A 20,146-nucleotide genomic window follows, 5' to 3' on the forward strand; every position below is an offset into this window, starting at 1 on the left:
ACACCAAACCACCCTTGTGAACGAAACAGACTGATTATTTGACGTGAGTTCAAAACATATACAGGTCGTGTTTATGCTTCAGTCATGAAAGGGTATAAATAAACGATAAGAGTGCGTCTCTTCCTACATATGGGGAAGCAATTTATTTCCAGTGGAATTATTTTTATTTTCTCAATTTCCTGGGTAAGCATCAAGGAAATATTAAGGCTGCCATATTTATTTTTCATGAGAATAGGGACATCTTTGTTCTCCCCTCAAACTTCACAACACAATGCATTGCTTGGAAACAGACAGTGTCTGATGAAGCCAAAAAGTTAGTTGGCGAAACTGTAACACGTATGTAGTTTTTTATGTGAATATATTGTTTTGCTCAGCAAATAGTTTGTTTTTGTTTAAGTATATACAAAGTAAAGCTTCTACTTATGGAAAATATTACCAAATAATATGTTTTTTAGAATCTAGACGAAAGAAAATCCTGCACCTACTATGCCCTAGAATGTCCTGCAAACAATAGTGCGCATTCTATAATGACTTCCTAAAATTAAGTAGCTATTCTTGTTATTTAAAAGAAAAGATTTCCGAGAGCCCAAATAAATATTCTTAATTTTATATACCATACCAACTAAATTAGTTCTCAAACATTACCGTCTCATACTTGCCAATATACGAACTATAAACTTCTTATTTCGTGACCTTTGACCTTTTATTACACTGTTGACCATTAATTATGCATGTATTCCATGGGCGCCTTTTTGCATGTATTCTATGGCAGGTCAAATCACTTTTCAAACGACACACTTTCATATTTGTTAACACAAACAATCATGTTTTAACTGCGTGACCTTTGACCTTTTATGACATTGCTAACCTTTTTCTAAGACCATGGACTCCCCTTGGAAGGACCTTTCTTTATCCATGTGTTCTATGCGAGCTCCAATTATTCTTTCTAACTCCACAGTTTCATACTTGTTAACACATCAAACATGACATTTTAACTGCGTGACCTTTGACCTTTTATGACATTGTTGAGCTTTTTGCTATGCCCATACACACCAATTGGAAAGACCTTTATGCATATTTTCTATGGCAGCTATGGCTCCCTTATTTCCAACATCACAGTTTCATACTTGCTGATATATCAAACATGAAATTTTAACTGCGTGACCTTTGACCTTTAAGGACGTTCTTGATCTTTTTCCTGTGCCCATACACATCCGTTGGAAGGATCTTTCTGTATGTATTCTATGGCACGTCAAATCATTTTTCAAACGTCGCCGTTCCATATTTTCTAACACATCAAACATGAAATTTTAACTGCGTGACCTTTGACCTTTTATGACATTGTTGACCTTTTTCCTATGCCCATATACACCAATTCGAAGGACCTTTTATGCATGTGTTCCATGGTAGCTCAAATCATTTTTCAAACATCACAGTTTCATAGTTGCTAACACATCAAACATGAAATTTTAACTGCGTGACCTTTGACCTCTTATGATGACCTTTTCCCTATGCCCATACACACTCGTTGGAAGGATCATTATGCATGTGTTCTATGGCACTTCAAAGCATTATTTCCAATGTCACAGTTTCTTATTTGTTAACACATCAAATATGACATTTTAACTACGTGACCTTTGACCTCTGATGATATTGCTGACCTCTTCGTTTTGCTAAAAAGGATGTTCAGTAGATCCTTTGTGCATATGTCTTTTTAACATTATCTTCAACTGAATTAGTTGTGTACAATAAGCTGTTGAAAAGAGAGCTTTTTCTTCAAGGGTCACAGATGACCTGCTAGAGGTCACCGGGTCACGATTGCCCAAATTTCTCGTTATCACATTGTTTCGGATCAGAATTTATGTCGATATACCAATTTTTGCTACCGGAGATGGATATTCAAAAAAATGGCATGTGAGACTACTATTTAACATTGAAATTCCATAAGGAAAAAATCGCATTTTGACCTTTGACCCTGTAACTCCGCAAACAATAATACCCGCGATCTCATTTTGATATCAAACAAATCTTCTGACCTTCCTCTAAATTGCCTGCAAATTTCACAGTTCTAGCTTTTACCAGTTCTGAGTACTATGAAATTAAAGTTTACACACGAATTATGGGACAGTCTGTATATATATATATATATATATATATATATATATATATATATATATATATATATAATCCTTTACATATTACGGATGCACAAAATTCAAAATAGTGTTCTTTATAGATAATACGGACAGTTTTCTGCAATACAGAAAACAGTGCTAGAATGTACTACTGTCTCCAGGCTTATAAATCTATGGAGTATGGTGAAATCCCTGTTGCATTGATTGTGCGAGATCTTACAAGCAGCATCACATAAAATATGTTTTAGATTTCTTACGTTTCCAATATTACATTTTGTCATACAACTACAGTCGAAACCGATTATAAGAACTCCGAAGGGACTGCAAATTTACGGTCGTTATAGCCGGCAGTCACACAAACTGGGTTTTCCTTTTCTTGCTCAGAATTTCGTATCTAAGATTTTGGCTGTACACTTACATGGTTAATGGAATTAAAAAAAAAAAAAAACTATTAAAAAAAGTAACTAAAATAATGTTTGTGAAATGGGACTGAAGAGGATCTTTTCTTCTAATGTTTATACAGTACGTACAAAAAACTTATAAGTGAGGAACAAGTACCAACAGTGCAAATTGTTCAATAATGTCATACAATTGTCTTAGTTAATGAATGAAATAAAATGTTGAGCATGTTTTAAACTTACTATATGTGTTGTATAGTACAAGCCATGAATGACACATACCTTTTCTTCAGAGCGATGCTTGCCTTGACTCTTTAACAGACATACTGTTTTGATATCTATAATATACTGAAAACAAAGAGTTTGAAAATACACCTTACATTGTTGTCAACAATCTCCAAACTCGTAACAAACAAAAATGAAACATTGAACGTTATAGCCAATATACTTCTCAGATAATGTGATAAAAAATAAGTAATTTTATACGATATGTCGTAATAAGCAATGTCGTACTAAGCGATGTTTTCTTCTTGTTCACCTCAACAATAGGTTGGTAGCCAATATGGAAATTTTAAAACTTTTTTTCGCACTTGGAAGATCTGTTTTATACTTTCATATAGCATCATCTTCGTAACTGCGTCTAGATATTCTATCCTTGGTCTTCCTCTTCCTGGTTTTCCTTTTGCCTTTCCTTCTATCAGCACGGTGGTCCAATCGGAGTGCCGAATAAGATGGCCACGCATGCTGTTTCTTCTTTTACCTATTATCTTCATGATCTGTCGTTCTTCATTAACTTCCTTTAGTACGTCTTAGTTTCTTTTCCTTTCTGTCCATGATATACGCAGAATTCTGCGCCAACACCACATTTCAAATGCTTCCAACTTGTATAATGCAGCTTTTCTCAATGTCCACGTCTCTGAACCGTAGAACGCCACGCTCCATACCAGTCTTAATAAATCGTTTACGAACGTCTGACACATTACTTGATGTTAGCAGTCCTCTTTTCCTATTGAATGCTTGTTTAGCCTGTGCTATTCTAAAACTTACGTCTTTTTCACTTCTTCCGTCCGAGGATATTAGACTTCCTAAATAGGGGAACGCGTTAACGTCTTCGATTTTCTATCCATGTTGTCATACGTTTCCCTCTTCCTGTCCTGCTCTTGTGCACTTATCACTTTGGTTTTCTTCATTTTGCATGTTTTTTCCAGTTGGTCGATCAAGTTTGAATGTGCTTCCTGCAAGTCCTTTTCGTTCTCCGCTATCAATGCTATGTCATCAGCGAACCTTATTATGCTGAAAACCTGGCCATTTACTTTTACGCCTTTCTCGTTTTTACCAAAGAATTCTTTCATAGCCTCTTCTATATAGACGTTGAACAGGAGAGGTAAAAGTTCACATCCTTGCCTTACCCCTTTACTTATTCTTGCTTCCTTCTGATCTCTTCCTATAACAGCTGTCTGGTTCCTATAAAGTTGGTATATTATCCTTCTGTCTCTGTAATCCACTTTCAGATTCTTCAATGCTCTGAACAAGATATTCCAATCTACATTGTGAAAAGCTTTCTCTATATCTACAAATGCTATTACAATTGGTTTGTTTATTCTGATGTGCTGTTCCATGATCAACCGTAGACTCAAGTATTGCTTCTCTTGTTTCCCTTTTCCTCCTGAATCCAAACTGGTCCTCCGATAGCCGTTCGTCGATTTTCCCTTCCATGAGATAATTTTGCACAGTATTTTTGATGCATGGAAAAGCAAACTTAATGTTATGTGTTCTTCGCATTTCCATGCGCCTTTTCCCTTCGGGATAGGCACCAATATGCTTTTCAGGAAGTCCCTCGGTATTTTTCCCGATATGTACATTTCATTAATAAAATTAAATGGTTTCTTTGTTGTTATTCGGAGATTCTTAATCAGTTCCATTGGTATTTGATCTATTCCTGGGGCTTTACCATGTTGCATTTTCTCCAAAGCATTGTCAAATTCGCACTATAAAATTGATATTCCTAATTCATTTTCATCGACGTCTTCTTCCTTCTCTCTATCTCTTCTTCGTTCTCTGTTTCCTTTGTAGAGTTCTTCAATATTTTTTTTCTATCTTCTTGTTATTTGCTCCTCTTCTATTAGCGTTGTCCCGTCCTTGTCTATGATAATATCTGGGCGTTTCTTTTTCTCATCGAACTGTTTTCTAACCTTTCTATATGCCGTTTCTATATTGCCTTTGACTATATTTTCCTGAATTTCCTTGCACCCTTCTTTACTTCTCTGTTGATGTGATTTCTGCACCTTCTGAATTCCTCTTCTTTGTTTGTTATCTTAAACTGTCTTCTTTGCTTCATCATTTCCAATATTTCTGCTGCTATTCAGGGTTTATATTGAGTTCTCGTTTCTCTTCCTATGTGCTCGTCGGCAGCTTTTGTAATCCCTGATTTCATGGCTCCCATTTCGAGTTGATGCCATCACCTGCTACAACTACCTTAGGCGTCTGGCTGTCGCATTTGCAAATTCTCTTTTCATGGTTTAATCTCTTCTTAGCTTGATTGTGTTCCATCTTTTGTTTTGTGCTACCACTCTTTTCTTCTTTAGTCGGAGTTCGCCCTTCTTCAAAATTAAATTAGGTCTTAACTCTTACTGTTCTTCACTTGATTTCTAAATCCTTGTCGGACCAGTATATGATCTATTTAGTATATTTCTTTGTCTACTGGTCTTGTCCATGTGCATCATCTTCTTAGTAGTTGTTCGAAAAAAGTGTCTGTTAAAGTCAGATTGTGGCTTTTGCAGAACTCAACTAATCGTGCATCTCTTGCATTCCTTTCTCCTAGGCCGAAATTCCCAGTTACATTCCCTTCTTTGCCTTCACTGACTACTGCGTTCCAGTCACCCATGATGATTAAATTGTCCTGGTCTTAAACTTTCATCAATACTAATTCTATTTGCTCATAGGTTTCTTCTACTTCCTCATCTGTGTAGCTTGATGTAGGCATATATACTTGGATTATCGTCATATTCCTCGGTTCGGTTGCTATCTTCAACATTACTATCCTTTCATTGTATCTCCAGCTGTCTATAACTTTCTGTCCTACCTTCTTATTCAGGACAAAACCGACTCCTGTTGTACCATTTACAGCTCCTGAGTAAATCATTCTGAAGTCCTTGCTTCACATGTCTCCTCCATCAGGTCACCTAATTTCACTGATTCCCAATCCATTTCTTTCTTCAGGTTTTCCAGTTTCCCACCCTGTAACAGCGATCGCACATTCCAGGTTCATATCCTGCAGGGGTTTCGTATGATGATGACCAAGGAGGCCCTGCTTTGTTTCCGTCCACTGCCGGGGACGACCTTCTGTGAAACAGTAGTGTCGTATTCCCTAATATTATACTCTCTTATCTCTCTTTCCATGTTGTTTTCTAGGGACTGAGTAAAGTGGTGGTGTCCAGGTACTCCCACCTCGCAGCGAAACAGCCATAGAGACCATCCTGTCCCTGCCTGCTTTTGTCCACCTCTGAGCCTTGCCCATGTCAATCATCTCAGCCTCAGTGTGGTAATGGTAGAGCTGCTGCCCACTACCATATTTCTCTTTGCCTGGCTACTACCCCTAAAGACCTGGTCGGCATGGGAAGCCCTCTGATATCGAAGCTATCTCAGGCTCCTGGGATCATTAGAGCACGCAAGCTCCCTCAGCGCAGCAAGGTGAAGATACTGAGAGAGGGAAGCAATATCTTAAGTGCAGTTTTTATATACGGTTTAAACGGGATCGTTAGATTTCGCCGTTATACCCAAATACGTCATTAAAAGTGATATTGGTATAACCGGTTTCGACTGTAAATATAATGTATGTAATGAAATGTTGTATTAGTTTTGTCTTGCCAGTTTGTTCAACATTCTCTGAGCGACTATTAAGGACCTTCACTGAACTTCCACCACATTTTTTTTTTTTTTTTTTTAAGGTCGCAAAGAAAATGTAAAAATTAGAAAGTAAGCCATCAACTATGTATAGCATGCTATTAATTTTTGCATAGTAATAAAGGTCAGTATAAATGGCTTACTTTCCAAAATTAATTCTATTGGGTTTCTACTTTAATTAGTCAGTACTTTATAGATAACTTAAGAACTAGAAATGGCTTCTAGGCGTACGTGTTTTCCTTACCTGGAAATGTATAAGATACTCTATAGCCTTTTTTCCTCTGTTGTCCTTCTTTACGATAACTTCCAAAACCTGCAAGATAACAGAAATCAAACTTACAGGTTACTGCTGATAGTCGGGCAATTAATTATATGCACAGAGCCGATAAAGAAAATTGTCGAAATGGAGCACAGTTTATTTTCTTTCTTTTTTTCTTTCTTTCTTCATTTTAACCAAGTTGCTCTCTTTCTCGTTTAAATACGTTTGGTTTAAATACTTAGATTACACACGGATAGAAATACGTTTGCTTAACCTTAACTTCCTTATGCAACAACGCGGTTATGGAGGAGCCTTCAGCTTAAAGTCGGATCCGAACTACCACTCATATTGAGCCCAAGAGAAATTATCCTCCATTTGAACTCGAACCCGAGAACCCTTGATTACAAAAATGAAGATTTACTGACTCATCCACGGAGGCTGGCTGATAGAAATATGTTGTACTGCTTTTACATATTTGTGAATAAGTTAAAAGTCACTTCAAAAGGGCAAAAAGATGAAGAACTGCACAAGTAAAACCACTGTACAGAGTTATAACTACAAATTATTCATTATTAATCAAATACAATGTGTGATCGAAAAATACGGTGAATGATCTTTTTTAGAACCAACTGCTGACACTACAAATATTTGATGTAATTTGTCCGATAGCCTGATCCGTTGAGACAGGTAGCATCAAGTTGCAATACGTTCTGACTTGTCAGTCACCGTCCAGAGCCGGTAGAGTGAGGTTGTGTTTACCGTGTGTCGCACATCATGGATTCCGAACAATGCGTGAATATTAAGTTCTGTTTCAAGTTGCAAAAAAGTGCCAGAGCAACTCACGAAGACTGTGTACAAGTGGTTTAAGCGATTTAAAAACGGAAGTGAGTCGGTAGAAGACGAGCAACGTTCGGGACGTCCATTAACCTCAAAAACAGAAGAAAACGTGCAAAATGTGGCAAGAATTGTTCATTCAAACAGACGAACAAATATTCGACACTTCGTATATGAAAAGAGTAAGCGCAAAATTCGTTTCCCACATCTCTCTTTTGGACAGTGAGTGTTTGGCTGAAAAAAATATTCATGTCTATCCACATCCACCGTACTCTTCGGAAATAGCACCATGTGACTTCAGGCTCTTCCCAAAAATTAAAACTGTGCTTAAAGGAAAAAGTTTTGACACCATCCCTGACATTGAGAAGGACACGACAGAGCAGCTGAGCGCCCTTCCAAAAGAAGCCTTCCAGAAATGCTTCCAGTCACGGAATCAACGTTGCGATAAGTGCATTGCTAGCCAAGAACGGTATTTTGAAGGAGATTAAATCAAATTCCATGTAAGTTTATTATTTTGCTTCTAATAAAATTATTCACCGTATTTTTTGATCACATCTCGTAAATAGACAATTTCAAAAGACTAAAGAGAACGGGATGATCTAATTTAATCGAAGTTAATTTAATGACTCAGGAATACAGCAACTTAATATAACTTTTTTATTAATGAAAGGAGTGAATAAAGAAATGAATTATTTGAATTTACGCGGGTTGTGGATCATTCATACATATACATATGCAGGAAATATTTGATTTCAATAAATCATCTACATTCATGATTCCCAAGTTTGTAATGTGTGAGAAATTATCTTCTAGATGATTTGAGATATAAGGAAACGTCACTATGAAATTCACACGATTTGTGCCAATTCTGCTTTTATTTATTTATTCTTTTGTTTAGTTTAAACTTTTTCCTCGTTCAAACTAGCCAATCCTACCTCTGCGCAGCACTGAAACAAGAAAACATGCCCCCTCGCTAAGCTCGAACTCAGGCTGCTCGGTCGGTAGATAAATGCTCATTGACTACGCCAACGTGGTTCTGTTGTACCATACTGAACAGACTGTTCTGTATACTCGTTTTGAGAGCTGTGTGTTTCGATTTCGAACCGACCAATTTTGATATTAACCCAGCATCGTAAGGCAGAAGATGAGAAGCTACAAAAAACGGTTTTCGTATGCTGCTACCAGGTTTTAATTATATAATTATGCCCATGTCTCATCTGAACTCTCGGGTTATGAATTTTACGCTGAAGTACTCACTACAAAGCTTACACTAAATTATACATTCCCTAGCGTTACGGCAAGGGAAATAAAAAATTTAAGTACCTGAAATTATCATTTTAAAGACACACATGCAGTATATGAAGACTTCAAGAACATAAGCAAGTTTGCATTATTTATCCCTTATCGATATCAATTAACTTATAACATAATGCAACTGAAGAAAATCACTCTCCTCCATGGCCACTACCCTTTAGCTCTCTCTACTCTTAAATACACAAAATAATTTGACGGAACTCCCTTGTGGATATTATACCAGGTACATCAAAAGTCCGAGGACATTGGCTAATTCCGTTATGAGAAGATAACGAAGAATTGAAACGTTGTTGGAAACATGGTTTTCAACCTAAAATGGCGGATACTTGCAATCACTCCAGTCATTTGGTTTCCAGACTGGTTAGGCACCTTATGTTAAATAAAAAAGCAATGTTACCAGTTCAGCTCGTTTTTTTCCTTCTGCCTACACCATACCAACAATACACCACTGTTCCAGCTTCTCTCACACAACAATCTGCATGCTTCCTGTGTCATTTTCGCGTGGCATTATGTTCTATTTGAATAGTCTGCTGAACTAAAATTTGCTTTTCCACTTAACATTGGGCGCCTCACCTCTGTGGAGCCCAAGCGATTGGTGCGATAGGAAAAATTCCACCATATTAAATTGTAAACCACCTGCTTCCAACAATTTTCCTCTTTTTCCATTTTCTCGTTTCTTTATTCACAGCAGAGTTAGCCTATGGTCTCGAAATTTTGATACATCCGGTACAGTTAGCATATGCGTCTTCAATGTTGGATAACTGAGTTCGACTTTCGGTGGGAGCTCATCGTTCAGATTCCACGTTAAGCCGTAATTCCACATATCATATATATAGCCTCGCTGCTGAATGGGACACTAAACTCTAAATCTACCAACAAATGATCAGATGCGACCTATTTCTCAGAATCTACGTAAAAATAAACATGAAGTGCATTATTATTTTTACGAAATTTTATTAACTTCTAATCATTCGATGCAAAAGAAAGATTCTGAAATTGTCATTCACTCTTCCATATACATGGCATTTCTTTCCCGCTTTATACATATGCACAGAGAACGCAAAAGAAACGGCAGATATTATTTAAATTCGTTATTTGAACTGTGACGAGTATAAACAGTGCGTGGACGTATGACAAAAAACTAGTGCACAAAACATGAACCAACTTGTGCTAGGTGGCCACTAGAAGCACGAACGCTAACCAAGTCAGGGCAGGAGCGTCAGCGACGATGGGTATACGCATAAACGAGGTCGTTTACAACGGCTCATATTAAGTCACAGTACCGGATTCGAAGCCGTCGATGGATTTGTTGGAAATACTAAATGCCATCCGAAAAGGTTTGTTTTATGTCTCACGTATATGCCCTGTAGATTAAAGGATGATTAATAGAAGTGAGTGATAAGAATTGGTGGAAAAGGAATATAGCAGAAACTCTAAGAAAAATCCACAGACACTACCTTATACACAAACTGTCATGGTCTAATATTGAACCACGGACCATTCACACCAGAGGCGAGATCTCTACTACTAAGCCACCATGACCACGAGAAAAAGAGCGTGAGAGACAATAGACGGACATTCTCTGCATTTATATTTGTTCATACATTTCTGCCACACTCAGGGATGCAAACTACTTTTGAGGTCAAAATTACTGACTTAACTGACATTAAACCTCAAATTACTACGTACTTACTGAGCAAATACTGATAATACTAACTATATATATATTAATAAATTAAATTGGCCACCCTACTCCACACTTAACAGCTGTAAGCATATATTGACTCAGTTATTAACAAATCTTGCAATATAATATGATGCCTTTTGTTTGTTTGTTTGTTTTTTTTTTCTTCCTTGAAAAAGGTAGTAATTAATGAAGACTTTCGCTTTTCTGCACTTTCCTGAACTTTATCAGCCTTTTGTTTCTTTTCATCAGCTTCTTTCGCCATCTTTGTAGCACTGTCAAGCATTACTTGTGCTACATCGGCTCTAACAAGGTCCTTGTTCTTAATGGCCTCTCTCAACCGTTCATTTGCTTCCTTCAGTAACCTATCACATGTTTCGACTTTTCTTGTTTTTCATCCTTTAGACATTTTAAAGTACATTCTTTATCTTCAATTGTTCCTTTCTCAATTAAAAAAGTTTTTTCTAATTATTCTTCAGCTCCCGTTATTTTTCCTTTATTTCTCTTTCTTGTTGTTCGTTCAATTTCCTCTGTTGCTCACTAACTCTTGTAAGCAGTATGTGTCAGATCTAACAGAGAGAGAGAGAGAGATGTGCCTTCCCATCGTATATCTTATGTAGAGCTCCCTTAATGTGCATATAATCATTAGAATCCTTTCTGACATGAAATGAAATCTTTAAGTTTTACGTCCCACGATTATGCCGGTTAGGCTTAAAAAGACGGTGATGAAAAATAAATGAAATGGCGGAATGAAGAAAGTGGGAGGAAATGGGAAAACCCCGAAAAAACCACGAGCACGGTGTTTATCCACCACAAAGTCCACACGGCGCAAGCTGGGATCGAACAGGGACCCCAATCACCGGAGGTGAACGCTCTACCACTGAGCCACCGCCTTTCTGACATGTTAACCCTATCAGGGATCATAATGCGTTGGGAGATGGAGAACTCTCAACCTGAGCTGAGCTTGCTTTTAAAATTTGAAAATTTTTGTTTAACCCTCCAAAGAGCCTAAAATACTGACTTTACTGACCAGTTTGCATCCCTGCAGACTCGAACGACTTATCGTCGTCTGTAAGAGATGTCTAGTACCAATTAAAAACAAGTTTTCCCGCATTTAGGAAACTTACAGGAGAAAAGTGTTATATCAGAACATAATAGTAATTCCTAAATATGTAATTTGAGCATTACCTAAAGTACACATTCATACTCTGTCGGTTAGAAGGATTGAAGATTTCTACCAACTATAAACTGAAATGCAGTTTTCTTTTCATCTTATAAACAACATACACCTGCTACAATTTTTATTCAATGTTGTTTATATCTACATGCATATTGGAAGTTTTTACTTTGGTCTTATCATTCATTTTATTCCACTCTTCGATTCAATGATGTGGACCTTTCGGATTCGGTTTTGAGAACGAATTTGTTCTTCTAGGTTCGTTATTGGTATCGAGTCACGTGGTGACTTACTGTTGATGGTTGTTACTTTTCTGTTTGAGCGTGGAAGTGTGGACATGACTAGAGGTCATATGCTGATAGTCCTGTTCTTCAATCCTCTACATGTGGTCTTGCTTATGATTTGGCCGTGTGCGCTGTTCCGGATGCATTTCGCGTGTGTTGCTTTGTGTTGTGTGTTTCCTTTTGACAAAGAACAAATTAGAAATATATTGGTCGTGAAGATTAGTATGTGTCAATGAACTTTACTCTTTTTCAGAGGTTATTAGTTCTTAGTGATCAGTGGAAACATTTAACTCTCAACCACTCCTCTAATTTCGTCAGTTGTATTAGTAGGACATACACACAAAATATTAATAACGGTTGGTGCCATTCGAGGAGTTTAAATCGTACAGATGGTTTAGAAGGAATGGTGATGCAGTTTGGCTATTATTTATGAACTAGAAAATTCTGTTCTGGTTACAATATGGGGAGAAATATTTATTCATGAATCAAGCTGCCGAACTATATTTACAACACAAAAATTTCAGGTATTTATTTAATTTATATACTATTTTAAGATATATAGTTGGTTCCGATTGGGGGTTTCGAGGGTTTGTTCCTTTGAAGTATTTAATTTTGTTACTTGTTTATATTAGTTTTAGCATTTGTGTTTTAATTTTTCAGGGGGGGAGGGGGTTACCGCCATGCATATAATGTAATATATGGTTCATATTTTCCATTCATTCTCTTTCTTGTGTTCTCCTATTTTGGCTATCGGACCTGAACAATTTGCTCATGTGTTATTATCTATTGTGTGCTCTTTATAGCAGAAGAAATACTGTAGTTTTTTCCCCCTGCCTTTATTTTATATATTGCATATTTCAAGTTTTGATAAATTTAGAACTATTATTATGGGAAATTAACATGGTTCTAACTAGGGATGGGCAAAACAGTTTTTTTTTTTATAAAAACCGAAACCCGAAAAACCGACATTTCGGTGAAAACTTTTCGAAAAAACACAAAACTATTTCTGTGGAAATGGATTTGGTTTCCGGAGAACAACGAAACACCATTCTGGTCAGAAATAGAACAAATTAAAAAAAAAAAAAAAAGGAATCGGTTTTGAAGAAAACCGAAACCGGATCAGGTGAAAAACCGAACCGGTTTTTGTGCCCACCAGTAGTTCTAACTCCGTCAAAATCTGAATCTAGCAATGTTTAAAATAATCGCAGAAACATTACAGTCAGAACCACCACGATTTCTATGGGATTCGATTCGTGAGGAACTGGCTCCTAGTGATATTTAATGAACTGTTCCGAGGAACCAGTTCCATTGACCAAAGTAAAAACTTGCTACAAGTTTTTTCTTCAGTTCAAAGAATTCAGAATGTAACAATTTCATCTGTATATTATGTTCAAACATTCATTCATTCCATTAGTATCGAGTTCATTTCAACATCCATGAGTTGGAGGCAAGTGGGGAGTTTATTTCATTTTCAGGATCAAATGATGAAGACGATGGCTCCCACTGAAATAGTCTGTCACTGTCCAGAACATTATGGAAAGCTTCTAGGTCAGTTTTCTGACTAGTTACTAAACTGTGCTCTTAGGTTAGCTTCCACCAGCTAAGACATTATCATCACAATATTTTACTCCTTTCTGGAATCATCTTCAAGTGCAGGCGCTATTTATTATTAGTACCGGTATTACTATGTTATAATCACTTATATTTATTCCACAATTTTGCATGCTCCTAAGCAGGGTTGGCAAAAACCATGGTTTTTATTGAAAAAACCAATAAAAAAACTTTTTTCGGTTTAAACTTTTTGTTGTTGTTGTTTAAACCAAGTTTTTTTGGTTTAAATAATTTGCTCTATGCATTTATATCACATAAGGACAGAAATAAGTTTGTTTCACCTTGGTATTATTATTAAACAATCGGGTTATGCTGGAAGGTGTTACATAAGCTTAAAGCGAAATCCAAACCGTTTCTCGACTTACATCCAGAAAAATTGTTCTCCATTTAAACTCGAAACCGGGACTAATTGGCTACAAGTGCGATATCACTGCCGACTGACTCATGAAGGACCCTGATAAAAATACGTTATACTCATCTCTACATACTTATTAATACGATTGTCAAGAGTCATTTTAGGACAAAAAGATAAACAGTTGCACAAGTGAAACCATTATACAGAATTACATATGGACAATTTCAAAATACTGCAGAGAACAGAAGTCCAAGTCTGTTCACTACGATCTTTATTAGTCCAAGTTAAAGAAATACAATGACCTGAGTCCACTTTGGCTCAGACCCATTTATACATAAATAGATATTAAAGATACCGGTACTTGACTTCAATAAATGCCTCTCGTCGGGTTTCTATGCCCCCCCCCCTCCCGAAATAAAGTCCAGCACTTCGATGTATTTTATCAATAGTAAACATTATTAAAACGAAACAATATTTAGAATTTTTCTTTGATTGCAATTGCATAACAATAATAACACTATTAAAAAATAACAAAAGAAACATTCAAAAACTTATATTAAAAATAAAAAAAAAGTTGTTTTTGTAGTATAATCTCTTTGAGTAATGAATGGGGAATTTAGGTTTGAATACAATACGAATAATATACGGGAGTGAAACGTGATAACCCACAAATGTTTGTTCATCAAGATTTTACGAATACTTACACTTTTACGAACATTTTTCGTTTTTTGGTTTAAACCAGCCAACTCTCCTCGTAAGCAACAAACACCGGTGAACATTCAGAAATAGTTACAGAAGTTAAGGCAACAGGTTTGATAGCACAAAAACTCAGAAGTGAAATGGTTCAATTGACAGAAGTGTATCGCTGAATAATCGATGCCGATTTACAAATTTTGGAGCGATATAATAAGGCAATCACAAAAATAGATTCTGGGTAGCATCACACCTGCACTTGATGATGATTCTACAGAGGACTGAAATATTGTGAGGATAATGACTTGAAGAATGAAGCTGCCAATGCAAGGTAAGAATTTGAGTTTTAGTTTTCTTACAACTTAACTATGTGTACAATAATAACTTTAAGGCATGTACGAAATATTTATATCGGCGCCAAACATGTAATTTTAAGATTTACGTCCCACGTTTTGCCGGCTAGGCTAAAAGAGACGGTGATGATGAGAAATGAATGAAATGGTGGAATGAATAGTGGGAGAACCCCGAGAAAACCCACGCACACGGTGTTTTTCCACCACAAAGCTCACTTGGCGCGAGCTGGAATCAAACCAAGGACACACATGTAAGTGAAGTATTAACATAGAAATAACATTAAGAAGTGAGTGGCTTTATCATGCAGTTGTACATGAGGAAAGTACAAACCAAAACACCACATGACACTAACTGAAAAAATTATAGTAAGGACGTAGTAGTTAGTGTTACGGGCAACGATACGGGGGTCTGTACATTGACAGAGTTCAGGAGAGCGGAGCTGAATGTCAATGCACTCTAAAGCTCTCTCTCTACACCCTCTCCTGCCTCAGCTTGGCTTGTCTTCCTCCGAAAAAGGAATCATGAAAAAGGCATATAAATACAGTGACCATAGAGGAATCGCAATTTGCAAAGACTAACTTATTATTTCTGTGCTGACTTGCGCAGTACATGCGTTTCAATTTGTAGAACGAATACAATTTTACCTATATGATGATTACGAAGAGCACACGCCTTAGCCCTCAGTGCTACAAGCCTGTTTCTGCTCCTTATTGCTTACTCTGGTTCCTATTCTTCCAGGTAAGTCACGACACGAATACCTTCGTTAAAGCATACGTAATACAAGTGAGCAGTAGACATTGGAATAGTTTGTGGTCATTCCATATTAGCACCAAGTGCACAGCTACATCATGATCAAGTAAGTACAATCCTAGCAGGCAGGCGTCGATAAGATACAATGCCCTCAATGTATGTTTGCAGATCATTTTGACCAATAAAGTATTTCATTCGTTACAATACCCGAATTGTTAATCTGCACGAGTAGGTTCTAAGAATGAACTTAATAATCTAGACCCGAAAAATTGGATAACAGTTCAAATATTTGATGTTGATTTGGTTACTAGTTTCAGAAAACTAGCACCAATTTACCCATATAGATCATAAACCCGATACACAAGAGGGTAATAGTTAAGAACAGCTACTTCTCATCTCCCGTGCACGAGGATACATCTTACTGTTGCACTACCTAAACACCCTAAGTACAAGGGCAAGAACTCAGTACTTTTTAACATCCTAGATAGTCAATGAATAATTCCTGAAAGTATGGCGTTTCTCATCCTTCCCTAAATGGGAAGTACGGCTCCTTAACTATAACCCACAAGAGAATCTTACAAAGGCTACAAGGGTTAACTATTTAACACACAAAATTAAAAGATTTATTCACTTTGACTATAGCAAGATATCCACTTTAATCGCTATTTTACAAGTATAAAAATAAAATTATCCGCAGTTTCAATGTAATATCGGAGTTTGCAGCCTAAAGAGACTTTTTATTTAATTAACATTTAAATCCTTCAAACTGAACTATATAGTTACCAGACGAATTTATAAGATTGCTGAAATTCCGAATACGAGCTAATTATAAATAAGCCCACTGTTTCAGTTTGTTGGATCCACTCGCCTACAGCCAAGTTTACTTCGTAGACATGCAGCGTTGCTAGCCAAACACAACTGACCTGGTTGCAAGTTCAACCAACCACGTATCAGATACAATTTTCCGATCGAAGGGACCACCCAATTTAACGTCTATACCACCTGCAGTACTAGATCAACATAGCACCCTTTCGACAACCCACATGCTACAAACAATTGACGTAATAAGTTTGCTCTCATACGTCATTAATATCCCTCCCAGACGAAGCAGAAAGCCTGCGTACCTCCCGTAACAAACAACAGATTGCGAAGCCCAAACCTGTATTGTATACAATAAAATAGCTTGATTTTTAAGCCCCTTACACCCACACTTTTTCCAACAACAACGATAACGTTTATAAAACAATAATCAGCTATCTTTCATTACACATTTGCATAGATAAGCATAGAAATAAACACATACATTGCACAATCACTTATCAGCTCATTCCCCCAACCATTTACACAGCCCGAGAAATTCACTTCGTGACAAATGACAATCGCCACAAACAAATAGCAAAATTGCCTTTTCTACGCTTTATAAAAATTAGATATCCCGAGAGTGTTTGTGCGAATAAATACATAAATAAAGCATATATTCCTACCTTAGAATCATACAACACTTTAGCTTTTGTTGGGTCCGGTTCGTAGCAAAGAACCTTTTCTCCTTCGGAGAATTTGAATTTCACTCCTCTTGTAGACACCATTCTCTAAACTTAAACATAGTATGAAAAACTGCGGTGAAAAATTTTCGGCACTGGAAGAAAAATATAGGAATCATTATTAGAAATTTGTTTTCCAGATTTCAGCAGGTAATATTTAAGACCATACTAATATCTAGTAAAATAAAATACAAAAATATTCTATGTTAAATTCAAAAGAGGTTTATTTTAAAACAAATATAAAGCTTAATAAGTGAACCTAGTACCATTACCCTCTTTCATAATATGCTTTTCATAGGTAAAATCTTTTAAAAAAATCGTATCATATTCTCATTTTGTATTAAACAAATATGTTGTGATTGCGAAATTAGATATGCTGGTCAAGTTTAGTCTCACCACATTTTGTAAATTTTACAGGTTAAATCCAACACTGTATTAAAACACGTCGACAAGGAACAAAAAACTACATGCAATTTTTTTCCAGACTGAATTCTTACATAGTAAGCAATACAGTTGTATTTTATGTTTACAAGTATAGCATTACTAATACGAATAATTACAAGTGTTTACGTCAGTTAAATAAGTGACTGCATAACATATGTTTCCTGCAGTAGTCAGACCTTTAGTAGGATGTTAATCATACGTCAGAACAACTCTGCATAAGGCGGAGAGAAAATAATACGAGTTAAAATGCATAATACAAATTTAAACTGTGGGAAATTTTACATTGTTATTAACATGCAGGAAAGTTTACAAGTTATGGCGGAAAAACTGACAATCGGACAAGACGGTAGTAAACGAACATTTGACAATCCAATATTTTCCTGTCTCTTTGAATTGTCTAACTTTGAGGTCAATAATTTATTCTATGTTTTGTAAAATTTTGATGTTTGGTTGTTCATCCGTAACAAGCCCACTTTTCTACATTTTGAAACTATACCGTAAGACTTTGCACAAGATTCAAGGAATTTTAAAGAAAATCACAAATAACTTACAAACATAATGATTTAGAACACTGTGTTTTAACACATATAGCTGTATATATAAGGAAAACATTCTTGCAAGTACATTAGTAGATGATTCAAGCACGTACTTTCAACGTGATTGAAACTACACTCAGTGCTCAGTAGTCTTTATCCAGTGGTGACATTCTGTTATCGACTTGTGTTATTCTCTTCGCGTGTTATGATGTAGTGTGCTTCTTGCATTTTGTTCTTCTGCTTTTTTTCGCTGCCTAACATGGCAGCCACATCTGTCGGACACGTGCTGCCGGCAGCCAACATGGATACTTCTCCGCCTTCCAATTCTACAAGTTCACATCCATCAAATGTGCGCTAGGCACACACTAATACCAACTAATATAAGGATCATCACCTTGGGCCTTATGTCGTACACGTTGCATCTACTTCTTCCCTTGGCAAACAACACCCCATGAAACTTGGTAAGCTTCTATATAATAATAATCTTACTGATATCGCTGATATTCGTACTCTTGGCCGTAATGCTTAATGGTATTTTTCTGTACCTACAAAGCCGCTAACGACTTCCTTGTACACACATTATTGACGGCGCATTATTGGCGTGCGTACATACCCAGCTATGCAGTCTTCTGTTAGGGCATCTTACGAGGAGTCGACCCGTCCTTTACAGACGATGAACTTCTTACTGCGTTGAGCTATACCGCTCCTATTTTGCATGTTCACCGAATTTTTCGTAAACGCCCTTCTGCTGATTCTATCGTTAAGCATTCATCTGAAACTTCTTTATCTTCTAACCCCAAACCTAACCCTTCTGTTACGGATTCCACATCCTCTTCTACTCCAACCGGCGCCATCGTTGTTACTTTTGATGCAAACACTCTCCACTCCCATTGCACTCTTTTCTATTTTCACCTCCCCGTTGAAATCTACATCCCACGCCTCAAACAATGTACTAATTGCATATTTTACGGTCATTTCAAACAAGTCTGTCGAGGTAAGCAATCTTGTGTAACGTCTGGCCAACCTGGCCACTCCTCTTCCTCCTGTTCCGCACCTTCCAAGTGCAAGCACTGTGCCCGTGACCATGTGACTACATACCCACAGTGTCCGAAACGACTAATTTAAACTCAAATTAACACCCCCATGGCCACTTAGTGATGAGAGCAAGAGTCTTGGTCTTGCAGTTTTTGCAAGAGCCTTGCATGCAAGACCAAGACCAAAACCAGGAATTCTGATGGAAGACTAAGACCAAGACAAAGGGGTGCAAGACCAAGACCAAGACGCAGACCAAGACTCTTGCGCAAGAGTCATGCACATACTACCTAATTTTTTTATAGAACGTAGAAAAGGAGAAAAATCATCACTTTTACTTGAATTTTTTGGCTTCAGTAAAAATGTCACTGGAGAGAATGTGTTCCCAGTAGTTTATGGAATCCGTGCGATTCGATCTGCCTCTGTAGCATATAGCTACAGTATGTCATTTTCTGAATTGGTTGTTCGCGTTTTCTGTAGATATTGCTCGTTTTCAAGCCACACAGGTGTCACCTTGCGCCATGTAAGATATTTTGGTGAACAAACACCGTGTGCGTGGATTTCATCAGAGTTTTTCCGTTGCCTACTACATTCTTCATATACAAAAATCAAAATAAATAAAAACAAATGTGACTAAGTTTGTGACTTAATGACTCTTAAACCACCCAACCGATCTTAATCAATTTTTTAACATGTACGAGGTTCGGAACAGGAAATTTTATTATAGTTTCACTTTCATGGTAGAACCTAAGGGAAAAGAAGGGGAGTGGGAGGTATATATAAAAATAAATAAAAATAACTCTTGAAACACCCGACCGATCTCGATCAAATTTTTAACGCAG

At 36.8% G+C, this 20,146-nt stretch overlaps 1 protein-coding gene across 2 annotated transcripts in view; it reads right to left on the bottom strand.

Moving 5' to 3' along the window:
• Positions 1 to 17,386, bottom strand: part of msl-3 (male-specific lethal 3) — a 68,056-nt gene extending 50,670 nt beyond the window's left edge. For both annotated transcript variants that reach the window (XM_081752680.1, XM_081752679.1), the window contains exons 1-2: positions 17,236 to 17,386; positions 6,681 to 6,749 (exon numbers count right to left, since the gene is read on the bottom strand). In XM_081752680.1, the coding sequence (XP_081608806.1) occupies positions 6,681 to 6,749; positions 17,236 to 17,337 (171 nt within the window). In that variant the 5' untranslated portion in view covers positions 17,338 to 17,386. The remainder of the gene's footprint in view (positions 1 to 6,680; positions 6,750 to 17,235) is intronic.
• Between the last annotated feature and the right edge of the window lie 2,760 nt (positions 17,387 to 20,146).

Source organism: Thermobia domestica, chromosome 3, assembly GCF_964235325.1.
Source record: "Thermobia domestica chromosome 3, izTheDome1.hap1.1, whole genome shotgun sequence".
NCBI lineage: Eukaryota > Metazoa > Arthropoda > Insecta > Zygentoma > Lepismatidae > Thermobia > Thermobia domestica.